The 16400-nt window shown below is 51.5% G+C and overlaps 1 protein-coding gene across 4 annotated transcripts in view; it reads left to right on the plus strand.

Annotated features, from left to right (window-relative positions):
- The window catches only part of RRBP1 (ribosome binding protein 1), a 64108-nt gene that overhangs the window by 17811 nt on the left and 29897 nt on the right, over positions 1 to 16400 (plus strand). For 3 of the 4 annotated variants that reach the window (XM_035728954.1, XM_035728955.1, XM_035728952.1), the window contains exon 2: positions 5193 to 6975. In XM_035728954.1, coding sequence (XP_035584847.1) covers positions 5214 to 6975 — 1762 coding nt within the window. In that variant the 5' untranslated portion in view covers positions 5193 to 5213. The remainder of the gene's footprint in view (positions 1 to 5192; positions 6976 to 16400) is intronic. The other variant, XM_035728953.1, reaches the window with a different exon arrangement.

Genomic DNA, 16400 nt, shown 5'->3' on the forward strand with positions numbered 1-16400 from the left:
AGTTTTACAGGCAGATTCTACCAAACCAAAGAACGGGGAAAAGGACCATCCGTAGCTCATTTTATGACCCATGAGTGACCCCGCTACCAAGATCACATAAGAACAGGGTCATGAGAATGACTCCTGATCTTTCTTACTTACGAGCACACATGGAAATCTCACATTAAAAAAAAAAAAGGTGAACAAACCAGATCTAGTGATATATTAAAAAAGAAAAGGCCCAACGTCAAGAAGTGTTTATACCATACGAGCCATCTGTGAGTTAACATTAGAATATATATTATTGTGATTCAACCCATTTCAGATCAGAGAAAATGTCAAGCGATAAAGAAAAAGCATTTGCTAACATTCAGTACCCAATTGTTAAAGAAGAAGAAAAGAAAAGGTAACTAGGAATTCAAGATAGCTTAACCAGATGAAATGTTTCTACCAAAAAACCCACGGTCAACACGGCATCTGATAGAAGTGGAGACTCAGAGATGAGCCCAGTCAGCCCCACTCCGACCCTCATCAACACTGCTTCAGAGTCTTGTGACACGAGAGCTGGGGTGGTAGGAAATGGATGATCACAGTATTTTTCACAATATTTAAAAACCATAGGAGATGGGGGGTGCCTGGGTGTCTCAGTCAATTAAGCGTCTGACTCTTGATTTCGGCTCAAGTCATGATCTCAGGGTCGGGAGATGAACCCCACGTCCGACTCCGCACTGGGCATGGAGCCTGCTTGGGATTCTCTCTCTCCCCCTCCCTCTGCCCCTCCCTCCCTTCTCAATCTCTCCTCTCTTTAAAAAAAAAAATAACAACAAAAACATCTTAGGAGATGGTAGTCTGCTGTGGCCATATCTGCTAGGGTCTCTGATTTATTGTCACTCTGTTTTAGTTTTGTACCTTCCTAACTGGTCACCTGTGCCCAGAAAGTGCATCCAGAGACTTGCTCCCTTGGACATGTGCCCAGCACACCCCTGCCCCATGCGTCTTCGTGCACCTGCACGTGGCCCACAGCAGAGCAGCTGCTTAGTGATGAGAGCCGGCCCCAGGGGTGCGGGGCTGCTGTCGAGGGTCTCTTCACAAGACCTACCCAAATGCCAAATGCCAAATTGGCCTGAAGTGGCCAATTTGGACTGGGTAGGTTGGGCCACACGAGTTAGATATATGCCATGTCTAAAGAACTGCTACTCACATTTGCTCCCTGAATCCTTACCTGCTAGGAACAGAAGAAAAACCATTTTCTTAGGACCCTCAAGGTGGGTCAGTGAGTTTAAGCCAGCCAAGCCTGGGAGTGGTCCCCGAGCCTCTGGGTGGCCTCCTGCTTCCTTCCCTCCCGGGGCCTTGACCTTTCTGCTCTACACTCTTAAGTGTACTAGCAATAGTAAGTAAAAGCACCTAGTTCATAGACGTCTCCCAAAGCGACAGAATGTAGGTTCTTTGTGGTCAGCCCATACAAGATGTGGATGGTCACACATCTGGCCCAGTTCTTTGCCCACCTGGGCCTGGCCCTGTGGGAAACCCCAGGGGGACATTCCTACTGGGGGTCCTTTCAATGACAGCAGGGATTCCAGAAGCAAAGTCCCCAGAATGCTGGGGTCTAGAGCACACTTGGGAGGCATCACTGGCTCACCCTGTGAGTCTGGGATCTCTACATGATGTTTCTGCCCCACACAGGCCAACTGCAGAGCAGCAATACGGCTGGCTTTCACTTAGCTTTCCTTGCTGTTGCCGGTGATACGGCCTTAGCCGTAAGTGTTCCAGTGTATTACTTCTCAAGGCTAGGGCTTTTCATTTTCCTGTGAAAGATTTCTTTTAAAGAAATTCTAACTCAGGAATTAGTGGTGGGAATAGGATTTCTTTTTAGAGCAGCCCGTTCTGCAAAACTTGGAAGACACATTGTGCTGCCATCAAACATACATTTGTGTGTGCGGCAGAGGGAAAATATTCTCCCCAGCTAGCTTTTCTTGAGCCTGTGCTCCCAACAGAGGATATATTTTTGTATCCCATATTGGCCTAACTTGAGTAAGATTCAAGGCGATTTTTTTCAACCCTGGCTTTTCTGCCTCCACCACAAGGCTGCCCCGATCCCACAGTGCTCAGTGGGAGACAGTCCCTGCTTTGTAGGAGCCTGGTGGTTGTGTCGGCGTGGTGACCCTGCTACAGCTCCCTGGGACACGGCCCCTTGAGGCTACAGTTGTTGAGAAGCCACTTGGGTCTTAGGGAGTGACCCAGGCCCCTGGCATCGTGCTGCCTTGGACAAAGAGGAGTGTGTCAGAAGACTTTTGTCATCAGAATAGATTAATACAGTGACTATAATGTAGTGTTTGTACCTGAATGTGTCCGTGTTGGCGAAGTTTTGAGAGATCCTTGTGAGGACCCAGAGTTTTAGTTGGTGGATGCCCACCAAGAAACGGAAGCTGACCGTAGAACGTTCCAAGCCTTCTTGTCTCTGCCCTTCCATCCACTGGATTCCCTCCAGGGCTGAGCAGGGTGCAGTTTCCTTTCTGATACCTTGTTTGTGAGTGTGTTCCTGGAAAGGCTAATTTGGGACAGCTCCTCTTGAGGGCGCCTGGCTATGGCTCACATGGTCAGAACCCACGGCCAGAGGTCAGAATCCACTTGCCCAGGATTCGAAGACTCCGTGAGCCCACCTCACACTTCATTCGTGGAGGTTACAGCTGTGATAAGGAGGTTCCCCTGGTCCTGCAGACCCAGGGTGATAGTCTGGGAGAAGTAAATGATAGAGCTGCAGCTGGTGGGGTTACCGCGGGGGGAGTGTGTGCTGTGGAGTTTTGGTCATGAGCCCCTTAAACCCTGTTCCTGCAAGGGGCTTATTTAGAAAGCCACAGTGAAATTATGTGTGTTCTGTGAGGAGAATGATTCTCCTTTGAACCTAATGCTGAGACATTTGAAACAATCTCTTCTCAGTCCTTTCTTTAAAATGCCCTACTGTCAGAATTTGGATTTTGTGATTTTTGAGAAATCCCCACTCTCTTGCCCTCCCCCACTCCCAATGGAGGCAGAATCTCAACTGACAAGCTTGGACATGGCCTACCCCAAGGTCTAGAGATTTGGGGGGCAGGGGTCATGCCAGGAATGGGGCCTGTTGACCTCTCATCTTCTGCTCCCTCCTCCCTCTTTCTACTTTTGCTTACCCGCCACCTTACACTTGCATTTTGTTCACTAATTCCATCGCTGCTCCCCTTTAGGGACTGGGATCTCTTTAGGAGCCTGAGATCTATTCAGGGGACTGGGAATGTGATAGTAGCATCAAAGTTAGTTGATAAAAGATGAATGCATCCAAATAAGCAAGCCTCTTGGGGTTCCTCACTGAAGTCAGACCCATCCTGGGCTGGCAGCCAGGAAGCTGTGGACACTGGTCCACAGGCAATGAGAAGAGGTGGCTCATGCTCTTGGTTTGGAGAGTGTCATCAGGCAAAGGGCTCCCTCCCTGGGGTGAGGATTGGGTCTGGTGACCCCGTTTTCCCTCCCTCTTTGCAGCCTGCAGACATGAAATTCCAAACCTGGGGTCTTTTATTTGGTGTACTTTCCAAGACTTCCTGTTTCCTAACTTGCAAATTGCAAGTTCTGCCACCTTTTTTTTTTTTTTATTTTTGTGAAGGGGGTTGGGAGAGGGAGAGGGAATCTTTTTTTTAATTATTTTTTTAAAGATTTTTATTTATGAGAGAGAGAGAATGAGAGAGCAAGCATGAGAGAGGGGAGGGTCAGAGGGAGAAGCAGACTCCCTGCTGAGCAGGGAGCCTGATGTGGGACTTGATCCTGGGACTCCAGGATCATGACCTGAGCCGAAGGCAGACGCTTAACTGACTGGGCCACCCAAGCGCCCCGGGAGAGGGAATCTTAAGCAGGCTCCATGCCCAGCACTGAGCCCGCCTGACTTGGGGCTCGATCTCATAACCCTGAAGATCATGACCAGATCTGAAATCAAGAGTCCGACCCTCAACTGACTGAGCCACCCAGGTGCCCCACAAGTTCTGTAGCTCTTTAAGGACTATCCTGAAGGCCGTTTTTTCCTCAACAAATTTTTTTTTTAAGATTTTATTTATTTATTTGAGAGAGAGAATGAGAGCGAGAGCACATGCGGGGGGTGGGGGGTCAGAGGGAGAAGCAGACTCCCTGCCGAGCAGGGAGCCCAATGCGGGACTTGATCCTGGGACTCCAGGATCATGACCTGAGCCGAAGGCAGTCACTTAACTAACTGAGCCACTCAGGCGCCCCTTCAACAAATTTTTGATCGCTTTTCAGGGTTCTGAAGGATTGTCTCTGACCCTGGGTCACTGTGTTTATCAGAGCACTGAGGAAGAGAGACAACAGAGTTCGAGATGGTGTGCCAGGGGCCTGCTGGCCAGAATGCATGCAGCTCAAAGCCTGTAGAAGGACTTGGTTTGGTTTACATGGTATTTTAAAAAAATCTGTTGATTTCACTTTGAAAGAAAAAAATTTCTAGCCTAATTCAAAAAAGTGGAAGATCTCTCAACATGGCACTCACATTTCTACAACAATCAGCTATGGCTGAGGGACACTTGCCCCCTAATTTACTGGGGCATTCTTGCCACAGTCCTTACCGCTCCCCATTGTCTCACCCCTGGCCCAGGCTTGTGTTTATGTGCATCTTTGACCCCTGCAATGGAGAATCTCTTGAATTGTGATTGTGGCTTCTGAGTCTCCAGGGTACTATGTGTCCAGACCCGCACTCTGCCATTCCTCTGTTGCTTCCTCTCCTAGCACTAATGGGGTCTGCTCATATCTTTCATAAAAATTCACTTCTGGGGGGTGCCTGGGTGGCACAGTCAGTTAAGCATTTGACTTTTGGTTTTGGCTCGGTTTGTGATCTCGGGGGTCATGAAATGAAGCCCCCGTGAGGCTTCAGGATCTTGAGATCGAGCCCCGCGTTGGGCTCTGCACTCTGCGTGGAGTCTGCTTAAGTTTCTCTGTCCCCCTCCCCCCATGAGCACGTGCTCTCTCTCTCAAATAAATAAATCTTAAAAAAAAAAAAATGCCTCACTTCTAAAGAGGGGCAGGAAGGAATGTATGGCATCAGAGATTGCCGGACTTTGTTTCTTCTTTGACTTTATCAGTCTGAAGAATTAGTGAAAGCTTAACTTTGGGGGTAGGGATGAGTATAGAAACTGTCAAATGCCGCAGTTTCTGCAAAAAGTAATCTACATGTATGTATTTGGCAGGTGAAAGGAAAGCAAGCCAGGATGGATATTTACGACACTCAGACCTTGGGGGTTGTGGTCTTCGGTGGATTCATGGTCGTTTCTGCCATCGGCATCTTCCTCGTGTCAACCTTCTCCATGAAGGAGACATCCTATGAAGAGGCCCTGGCCAACCAGCGCAAGGAGATGGCAAAAACTCACCACCAGAAAGTGGAGAAGAAAAAGAAGGAGAAAACGGTGGAGAAGAAAGGAAAGACCAAAAAAAAGGAAGAGAAACCTAACGGGAAGATACCTTACCATGAGCCAGCCCCCAACATGACCATCCTTCTCAAAGACCCAGTGCGGGCACCCGCAGTGGCCGTGGCTCCAACCCCAGTCCAGCCCCCCGTGGTCATTGCCCCCATAGCCACGGTACCAGCCATGCCCCAAGAGAAGCTCGCCTCCTCCCCTAAGGACAAAAAGAAAAAGGAGAAAAAAGTGGCAAAGGTGGAACCAGCAGTCAGTTCTGTAGTGAATTCCATTCAAGTTCTTGCCTCCAAGGCTGCCATCTTAGAAACTGCTCCCAAGGAGGTGCCTATGGTGGTTGTGCCCCCAGTGGGTGCCAAGGCCAATACCCCAGCCACCGGCCCTGCACAGGGCAAAAAGTCAGAGGGAGCCCAGAACCAGAGCAAAAAGGCAGAAGGAACCCCCAACCAGGGCAAAAAGGCAGAGGGGGCTCCCAACCAGGGCAAAAAGGCAGAGGGGGCTCCCAACCAAGGCAAAAAGGCAGAGGGAGCCCAGAATCAGGGCAAAAAGGTAGAAGTGGCCCCGAACCAGGGTAGAAAGGCAGAGGGGGCCCAGAATCAGGGCAAAAAGGCAGAAGGAACCCCAAACCAGGGCAAAAAGGCAGAGGTGTCCCCCAACCAAGGCAAAAAGACAGACGGGGCCCCCAACCAGGGCAAAAAGGCAGAGGGAGCGCCCAACCAGGGCAAAAAAGTAGAGGGGGCCCAGAATCAGGGCAAAAAGGCAGAAGGGGCACAGAATCAGGGCAAAAAGGCAGAGGGGGCCTCCAACCAGGGCAAAAAAGAGGAGGGGACCCCAAACCAAGGCAGAAAGGCAGAGGGGAGCCCCAATCAGGGCAAAAAGGTGGAAGTGGTTCAGAACCAGAGCAAAAAGGCAGAGGGAACCCCCAACCAGGGCAAAAAGGCAGAAGGGGCCCAGAACCAGGGCAAAAAGGCAGAGGGGGCTCCCAGCCAGGGAAAAAAGGAGGGAACCCCAAACCAGGGCAAAAAGGCAGAGGGGACCCCCAACCAGGGTAAAAAGGCAGAGGGGGCCCCCAACCAGGGAAAAAAGGAGGGAACCCCAAACCAGGGCAAAAAGGCAGAGGGGACCCCCAACCAGGGCAAAAAGACAGAGGGGGCCCAGAATCAAGGCAAAAAGGCAGAGGGGAGCCAGAATCAGGGCAGAAAGGCAGAGGGGGCCCAGAATCAGGGCAAAAAAGCCGAGGGGGCCCAGAATCAGGGCAAAAAGGCAGATTCGGTTGCTAATCAGGGCACAAAGGCAGAGGGTGTTGCAAGCCAGGGTAAAAAAGCAGAGGGGGCCCCCAATCAAGGCAAAAAGGCAGAGGGAACCCCGAACCAGGGCAAAAAGTCAGAAGGGTCCCCCAACCAGGGCAAAAAGGTGGATGCATCTGCCAATCAGGGTAAAAGGGCAGAGTCAGCTCCTGTCCAAGGCAAAAATGCAGATATGGTCCAGAGTCAAGAGGCACCAAAGCAAGAGGCTCCTGCAAAGAAGAAGTCTGGTTCAAAGAAGAAAGGTGAGCCTGGTAAGTCGTTCTGATATCTCTGTGAACTTGGAGGGGAAAGGTATCTTTCAGTGGCTTTTGGATTCCCTTTGGGAGAGCCGTGTGTATCAGTTAGCTGTTGCCACAACAGAGCTGCCTAACAAACATTCCAGAATTCGGTAGCTTACACCAGCAGTCATTCATTCTTGTTCATGCTTCTGTTGAATTGGCTGAAGGTTGACTGATCTGGGTTGTCTCCGCTGAGAGGCTCACGCTGCAATTTAACTGGGTTTGGCTTGGCTCTTTGCTGCAGGTCGAGCCTCGGTCTGTTGCACACATGTTCCTTCTGGGCTCCAGCCTGAGGCTTCAGGGATTCTGGAGGGCAGAGCCCTTCTCATGGTGATGGCAGAGCTGTAAAAGGACACATTTGAAACCAGCATTCTATTGGCCCGAGCAAGTCATGTGACTGAGCCAGCGTCAAGGGGCAGGAAGCCCACTCTCTCCAGTGGGATGGACTGCCACGTGAGGTTGGAAAAGGTGTGAGTAGGTATGAGGAGAGGTGAAGAATTAGGAATAGTAATTCCATCCACCACTCAGTCTGGAACACTTCTGTGTCGTGGCAGATCTTTCTTAGAAGCCTCTGTTGCTTACCTCACCTGGTACGCATGTCTGTCTGTCTGTTAAATGAATAATGGTAGGGTTTTTTTAAGGAGCAATGGCATCCATCCCCACCCCACCCCCGGTTTTTCCTCTTGCCTACCTCAGTTACTTTATGGGCCATTTTAGGTACTTGTCAGATAATACAAAACATTAATTTTCTGTTATCTTTTTCGTGCATATTACTAGAGAAATTGGGCCAGTGAGTTCCAGTTTCATGTTCATCATTCATTTGATACGGTAGTCTTACGTTTTCTATTCTTTCTTTTTTTTTTTTTTTTTAGGTCTTTGATTAGGGGCGCCTGGCTGGCTCAGTCGGTAGACCATGCGACTCTTGATCTCAGGGTCATGAGTTTGAGCCCCATGTTGGGCATGGAGCCTACTTAAAAAAAAAAAAAAGACTTTGACTAGTCATTAGTTGATTTGGAAAATTAGTTGCATTTGTCTTAATGAGGTATCTTGGGGGGTACTGGGTAGCACAAGGCCCTGTGTTTTTAGCTGGGTTTCCCTTTCTTACCCCTTTGTGAAGCTACATTCACTTTTCTCGGGTTTCATCCTCCCCCAACTTTTGGGGGGCATTTGCTCAGGCAGTACCCTGTTCCTTGTGAGGGGACCCTGTGCTGTGTGAGCAGCTTCAGGCTCCTGCCAGGGGTCAAGGATCCACCCACCTGGCCACACGGGTCGGGTCAGCCTCTCAAAGCCCTTTGAAAATCCAAATGTTCAGCCTCCGTCTGCCTCCTCAGGCTGGAGGGAGGGCACACTGCCTTGTCTTTAAAGTGATGTTCCACTTGACCCAGGGACAGGGTGCTTGAGACATGAATACAGGGATGGAACTGAGAACCGGTCTTTTTTTTTTTTTTTTTTTTTTTAAGATTTTATTTATTTTTTAACAGAGAGAGACAGCGGGAGAGGGAACGCAAGCAGGGAGAGTGGGAAAGGGAGAAGCAGGCTTCCCGCTGAGCAGGGAGCCCGATGTGGGACTCGATCCCAGGACCCTGGGATCATGACCCGAGCTGAAGGCAGACGCTTAACGACTGAGCCACCCAGGCGCCCAAGAGAACCAGCCTGTTTTATATAAAGCATCAGGTGTGTTCAGAATAGAGCTTCCTGTGCCCTATGGCCATTGTTACTCCGTTTGGCTTTAGACATCTGAAATAAGGCATGGAATAGCAATGTGATGATACTTTAGGAAGGAAGGCAAATGGTACTAATTTCCAGGTAATAGCCTTGTTTGGAGGAAGACCTAACTTTCTGACCTGCGTGAGCCCACACGGCAGCTTGCTGGCATAAGAGAAAATTTGAACAGAGAAAAGAAATACCATGGGCCAGGATAAGAAAGATGAAATATTATGGAATGTGGCCAGTGCACCTGAACCTGGCATTTGACTGACATTGGACTGATTTGAATGCTACCTTAGATAGCCCCATGTGACCAGCCCTCGAGTCTTGCTCTCTGGTGCCCACAGTTCAAACTTCATGGTCCTAGAACCCTCCCTGACCCGAGTCAAGGTCTCCTCTATTCAGAGAAGGAACTCCTTTCCTGACCTGTTCCACGCCAGTGATCTGCATCCTCTCCCTCAGCATCTCCTCCTAGTCATTAGGCAGCATCCCCCCACTAGCCAAGGCGACCCACATCTCCAGACCCCTCAGTTTCTGGACCAGCCCAGCCCAAGTTGTGCCTTGAGTTGAGTGCACAGGGCCCTGGACAGACAACAGAAGCTCACCTGCAGCTAGCAGACAAGGAGGTCAAAGGCAAGCGGCCAGGGCTGACTGCAGCATCTTGAGCCAAGGGAGGAACATGGGATGTGAGGTATAACTGCATGAAAAGAAAGTGGCCTTCTTCCCATTCAGCAGCACGGTCGTGGCTGCAAGATCATAGCCACAAATGCTAAATATGAGTCCGATTAATTCTGGAACACGAAACTCCACGTACGAGACGTCATCGCAACAGAAGGGTGAGCCCCATTCCATAAGCTACTGGGAAAATCCATGCTGTCCATGGACTTGTTCCTCAGACCCTCCCGTCTCCACAGCTTCTGGCCAATTGGAAACATGGAAAGAAATTGGATTTGCTGGAGAGGCGGGAATATCGCCGCAAGCAACTGAAGGCTTCCAGAGTGGAGAGGGGCAGAAATGCAGAGTCTCAGGCTCCACCCAGAACTACTGAGTCAGACTCCATCTTAACGAGTTCCCCAAGTGATGCATCTGCATGGTAAAGCAGGAGAACCACTGCACTGGGGGGGGGGGGGGGGGGGGGGGGGGGGGGGGGGAATTTCCACTATTTCTGAACACACGGACTATTTCAGGATCTTCGTGGTGTTGGCACCGAGAGTGGCCTGCATCTCCCCAGGCAGTCGCGGGGGACTCGAAGATGGCTTTACACCCCAACCACAGGAACACAGGCTGAGGTCACACAGTGCACACTCAGGAAAATGAAAAATAAAGTACAAGACAGTTTTTTCCCCATGTCCCTAGACTCTTAGGCCCCCCTGAAGAATTAAGAAGTTCACCTTTCAGGTAGCCTATCAGCTGCACATGATACCCTGTGTGGCTGGCTTTTCATTCTGGGTCTGTCTGATGATCCCACACGGTTGCTTTTGCGGCCAAGTGCCCCGTATAGGCCTTTTCATTTTTCTCATTGCAAATTCGGAGTGTCGTCCGGTCTCCCGTCATCCGGGCTGATCCATATTAATTTTGGCTGTCTTTGATCTTTTCTAGGGTTTGATTTCTTTTTAAGTTAAATCTAATCCATCCAGCCCTTACATTTTTAGAGGGGTCCAGTCTAAGCAGATTCTGCCAAATCTTGAACATGCTGCCCAAGATCAGAACATTTCTGACCCCTCCCATCGACATGACACCCCCTCCCCTAACCGCTCCGTAGTCCCCTGTGGCCAGTGGCGGCCTTCCTTGGACAGTGCAGGGAAGAACATCTCCATCTGCACAGTCAGTTCTGTTGGGCAATGCTGTTCTAAACCAGAGCCACCAGGAGGGGGGCAGCCTGTGAAAATGAGCACGTCTTTGCAGCTCTGTGTTGGCACCACACAGCTTGTCCCGCGCTTTGTTCTATCTGCCTGCGTCCCGCGTGGAGTGGGGGTAAGCTCCCCATTGTCCTCCATGTCCCAGCGTGAAGTGACAAGTGAGGTCGTGGAGGCTGTGGCCAGCAGATGACACACGACAGATCAGTAGCAAACCCTGCCCTGGAGCTGGGGGGGGCACCACAGATGGGTGTGTCCTCAGTTGTCACCAGGTGGGCCCAGCAGGGTCCTCTCTGACAGGCACCCCAGAGAGAGACCCGGGCGGGTGTGGAGGCAGGCCCAGGACATGCTTCTGCAGGCCCAAGTTGGAACTCTTCCAGAACTTCTGATCTGTTTTTCTTACAAGAACAAATCAGGGCCATGTGGCGGGTTTTTACCACTTGTGCGGGGCCGGAGTTGACAGTGAACACCTGCCTTCCTAATCCGTGCTTTGAAAATGTATTATTGTATAAATACGTCCTTCCAGCAAACAAAATATGAACAGTGTAGAAGCATAGAAGGTGAAAGACCGAGTCTTTCCACTCCACGCCTCTCTCCACCCGTTCCCGGAGGAGCCTAGGAGATGTTCTGCTCATCACATTGGCACACCCAGATGGGGCCTGCGGGGCACACAGCTTGGAGCTTGCTTTGCTTACCAGGGTACTGGTGACATCATTTTGTACTGTACCTGTAGGGCTGTTGCTTCCAGCTCCGTCCTACTCCGGAGCAGGAATGTCTCATTTATTTACTTAAATGATATTAAATAGTGTGCAGGTTTTTTTTAAAGGTTTACTTTTTTTTATGATTTGAGAGAGAAAGAGTGAGTGGGGAGAGGGGCAGAGGGAGAGAATATCCAGCAGACTGCACGCTGAGTGCAGAGCCCAAGAGGCAGGGCTCGATCTCATGACCCTGAGATCATGACCTGAGCTGAAACCAAGAGTCGGACGCTCAACTGACTGAGCCACCCAGGCGCCCCAAGAGTCTGCAGGTTTTTTGCCGCTAAAATTAATGCCGCAGTGACGTATGTGTATTATAGCGTGAGCATCTCTGTAGATACGTCATTGCTAAGTGAGAAGGCAGGTGCATTTTTAATTTAGGGCAGTGCTACATGGCTCCCCAAAGACATTTCACCATTTCCTCTTCTCGCAGAGTGATGAGAAGCCCACAGGTGTGTTTTCCAGAGCCTTGCACCTGACTTTATTGCTCCCATGGTGCTGTAGGAATGGTGATCACTTCAGGGGAGCATTAGAAACCCAAGTGTGCAATAAGGGGAAGACCCTTGCTGTGAAACAGAAGGCACGGATACCTTTCTTATCGTTTGCAGAAGAGGGAACTCAGGAAATATCCAGAGAAGTGGATATTTCCCCAGAACTAAAGCTCCCGAGTATGTGCAGTCCCGCTTGCAGGCCTCTGCTGGTTCATTCTCATGCGTGGTGTTTATTAGGAAAAGCCGCGTCCCTCTTACAGGAAGTGTGTTGTGTACATGGTGGTGGTTTCTTGAAAATCTATTTTTGCCCTTGGGCTCCGTCTTTGCTGGCGTTACTTCTGCCAGCCCTCCTGCCCTGGGCTGCACGGGTGCTAATGAGCGGGTGAGGTGACACTTTTAGGCAAGCCCTTTCATCCTAGCACCTGGAAGGGAGTCCAGATTCGTACAGTGCAGGCCTGGCCCCCACATAAACCAAGGACAGACTTGGGGGACGTGGGACCTCTGCACACGCTCCAGACCGTCCTGCTTCTGCTGGAGCTTGGCATGCACACTGTTGCCGCTGAGTGGGGTCCTTCCCTCCTGCACTGGCTTCACTCCAGGCCCCCTTCCCCATCTGCGGCCTGTTTGCTGAGGGTCGGAAGTCCATCCAGGCAGGGCCTAGGGGATCCCAGCCAGCCTGCAGAAGGTAGACCATGCTCTCAGACACCCCACAATGACCTTATTACACATACACACACACAAGTTTGTGTGGGAGAAAGGCCCCCTTGGAGGACAGGACTGTGGGTAAATTTTAGTATCTTTCCTTTGCCCTTCTGCATTTTCCAGTTTTTCTGTTACCTGCATTATTTTTTAGATGGAAAGAAAAAAAAAGCTCCATTATTTGTCTGTGAGTCAAATAAACAGGCATTCATTGTACTAAAGTGGCACTCCTCACCTTTCAGGCACTGTGAGGCAGCCGAGCCCTGACCATAAGTCCCCTGAGCGTCTTCTGAGCGGCAGAAAGGAGTGCCTGCTCCTTCAGGCGTCCAGGTCGAGGGAGGAAAGTGGCCAGTTCTTCTCAGGCACATCCCAGCCCCTGGTTGCCCACTGTGTGGTCATGAACTGAGCTGAGGTAGAGAGTTAGTGGCTCCCACATCTGTGAACCTGGCAAGGTCTTGGGGGGCCACTCAGCTCCATATGATGCAAGCCCCCCCCCCCCCCCCCCCCCCCCCGCCGGGCCACTCCTTCTGCCGAGCAGGCAAAAATGCACAAATAGGATCATGTTTAATCTAACGAAGCAGGGGTCAACCAGAGGTCAGGGGAGATAGGGAAGAATTTTTAGACCTACTGGGGGAACTTTGCTGAAGGGGTCTGTAGCTTTGCAGGAGCCCTAATCTTAAACCATGTGACTTGATAGTGACACCCCTTCCTTCCTACAATCCCATCCCCCCAGCACCTCCCACAATGACCTTCTTGCACTATGTGTTTGCTGGGTTACCACCAGGAATGTGACACTATTGTTCTCAACCAGATGTTTGGTTAGGCACGTGGTTTATGAAGCTCCTTTCCATGCGTTTATCCCCCTATAGGTCTGTAACGTGGATTTGTAGGTTTATCTGCTTTTCCAAAAGCAGAAACCAAAGTTCACCTCTCTTTTGAGACTTCCCAGAAGTCACATGGACAGCAGATGGTGGCTGGGACAGCCTCCAGCCTCGGTTCCTCCGTTTGAGGCCCTTCTCAGGCCAGGCCCAGCCCACCTCAGCAGCCACTCTTCAGCCTCTTAGGGCTGAGGTACAAACAGGTGTGTATTGAGATTAGATTTGATACTCTTCTTTCGAACTTGGTTTTTCAGGGTTTGAAGCTCTGAAATCTCTGTAGGGTTTTTGAGCCTTTATTCACTTTCTGTGTAAGTTCTTCCAACCCAACTTTTCTTTTTTGAAAGAACAGCAGCATCCCGTACGGAAGGAACTGAATCAGTATGGCACTGCCATGTCTTAGAGAAGTTGCTGGATGACATTCTTCCAGAATGCTCCATTCAGTCATCTTAAAACATGGCGACGCTGGGGCTTCCATGGCTGCCCTGAGGCAGCTGTGGTCAGGAAGCCCACGGGTGCATAAGATCTTGTCTTTTCTGCAGGCATGAGCTAAAATCTCGATTGTCATTTAAGTAAGGTGTGTTCTTGGACCAGCTTCGTGAGGAAGCCCACGGAAGGACCTTGCCGAGAGGTCCTACAGGGCTTGTCTTTCTTTAAGAAATACTGTGATGCTTTTCTTTTTTTCTTTTTTCCAGATGTGAACTTGATTTTGTTGAAATTTGGGGGAAAAAAGTATAATGAGAAAAAGTCATTTCATCTATGGGATTTTTAAATTCCACGAAACCTTATTAAATGCACAGCCTCCTGGATTTGCTAACAGATGACTTTTTTCTCCAAAGGAAAAGGCCGGATTCAAAGGCCCCAAATTGGGCTACTCTTAACGTTTTTTGTCCTTGGTCCATGCCGTTAAAGCGCCAGCTGTTAGCGTCTATGGCAGTCCGGGGTCCAGTGTGGCTGCTCCTCTGGGGCCTCTATCAGATTGGGAGGGCCGGGCAGCCCCTGGGCAGTGGCGGGCTTTGCAGCCCGAGCTGGGCTTAGAGCCAGCTGCGTGCATGTGTGGGTGCTGCCCGGCGGCCACTGCCGCCGCCTCTGATGCATTCAGTGGATCTTCCATCCGGGGCCCTGTGAGGGCTGCTTTCCCGCAAACTCGGGAGGACCCTTGGAGCCTCCGTTCCCCAGTGAGAAGCTAGTGGGGAGACCGACAGGCATACTGGCTGGTCCCATGTCTCTGGAGACGGGTGTGCCTGCCAGTTTCTCTGTGGTGTGGGAGGGGGGGTGCCATCTGTATTTGGGGCCGGCAGGAGTCAGGGGCTTGCCTTTGTCTCCGAGTCGGATGGTTGCTTGTGCAGTGGTGGGCTTCAGGGAGGCCCAGGGGAGCCCTTCCTGGGGCCTTGGACCCAAGTTTGGCTTAGGTGATTGGGGATGTCGGGGCCTGGAGGTCTCCCCAAGGTTGGGGTCTGGCTTCCTGCTGTGGGAGCCGCGGGGGGCCCTGGCCTACACTATTGGGGTGGCACGCCTGCTGCGTCTGGACGCAGCAGCTCTTTGGCCTGTTTCTGTGCATCTGAGACAGGCCTGCAGCACTGGTGTGCATGTTCCCTGAGCAAACGAGTGTTTCTGCCACTGGAGTTCTCCCCCAGCCCTCACCCCCGTGGCAGGTTCCACTGGCAGAGGCCCTGGATTGACACCTGGGCCTCTGCCCCCCAGCTCAGCTTCCTCAGCGCCCTTGGGCCTGGCCCTTGGCCCTGGACTCTTCCCTCCTCTGCACCTGCCTCCAGCCTTATCCCCCAGGTGTCCTGAAATAAATTTCTCAGTTGCAGCCCTTTCTCCCTACTGGCGTTGCTCCTTGCCTATGAGATAGAATTCAGATCCTTGGGGCCCGTGAAGATGTGGACCCATTCCAGTCTCACTTCTTCCAAGCCAGACTGCCTGTCCTTGCTGCCCCCACCTTGCACCAGCCCTCGCCTTCTCCATACCCAGCAGTGCTTGGCTAAAGCATCCCGCTTTGAAATCTCTCCCGGCACCGCTGCCGAGGCTGCATCCTTGGCCGCATGCCCACCCCACGTTCCCTTTGTGTTGGATCTGCTGCGTGGTTGCCACGTGTCCCGTGTCTCGTCTGCCTCTTAGCTGGCACTTCCACCTCGGACTTACCATTACAGGCCCAGCAGTTTGCTGACTGCCGGTACACAGTAGGAGCATACTTTGTGGATGGAGACTGTTGGGACCCGCCCGCCCTGGGGCAACCTGCGCCAGCCACTGGCGTTTTGCTGGAGCCTAGTGTTGGGCTGTTGCAGGGCCTGGGCCATAATCCCCTCACGGATGAGCAGCTGTTGGCTCCACCCTGTTGGCTGATGTGGCTAGATGTGAGCCGCGCGGGAGCGTTCCAGTAACTGGACGCCTGAAGAGCTGCTGCCTCACAGTACCCGGCATTGGAGCCCTGTAGGTTCCCTAGCACCAACACCTGGCCACTGGGGATCCCGGTAGTTATGTGAAAACTCTCCCCAGAGGACCCCGTAGTTGACAGTGAGGAAGAGATTCCTAAGTGCCTGTTTGCAAGACAAGTTAAATTTTAGGTGACTAAAGCTCCCAGCAGGGTCACAGAAGGGCACCTTGTTTTGGAATTTGCGGTGTTAGGCACATTATCCCATGCCGCATGCTCCTTGGTTGGGGGCCCAGAGAGGCAGAGGGCTCCTTGCTTTACATAAGGCCCCTTTAGCCTCACGAGAGGGTGCAGACGGAGCCATGCACCCATGCTCCCCACCCACCCAAGGCAGGAGCTGCAGGGCCTATGGGCTGTGCCACTGTATCTGCGGGGCTGGCTCCTGGGCACCACCTTTGCATGACTTCTCTGTCCCCTGTGGGAGTTGGAGAAAGGGCAGAGTCGCTTTAGCCCCCCTGAGCCCCTCCCTTTGTGTGTTGTCTGTTTCGGGGGCCAGGTGTGGTCATGGTCTGGGACACTCCTGTGACTGGGGCTTGATGGTGGCCCGCTGGTTGATTCTGGAGTGCTTTTTATGCCGG

The sequence above is a fragment of the Zalophus californianus genome, chromosome 8 (assembly GCF_009762305.2).
Source record: "Zalophus californianus isolate mZalCal1 chromosome 8, mZalCal1.pri.v2, whole genome shotgun sequence".
Taxonomy (NCBI): domain Eukaryota; kingdom Metazoa; phylum Chordata; class Mammalia; order Carnivora; family Otariidae; genus Zalophus; species Zalophus californianus.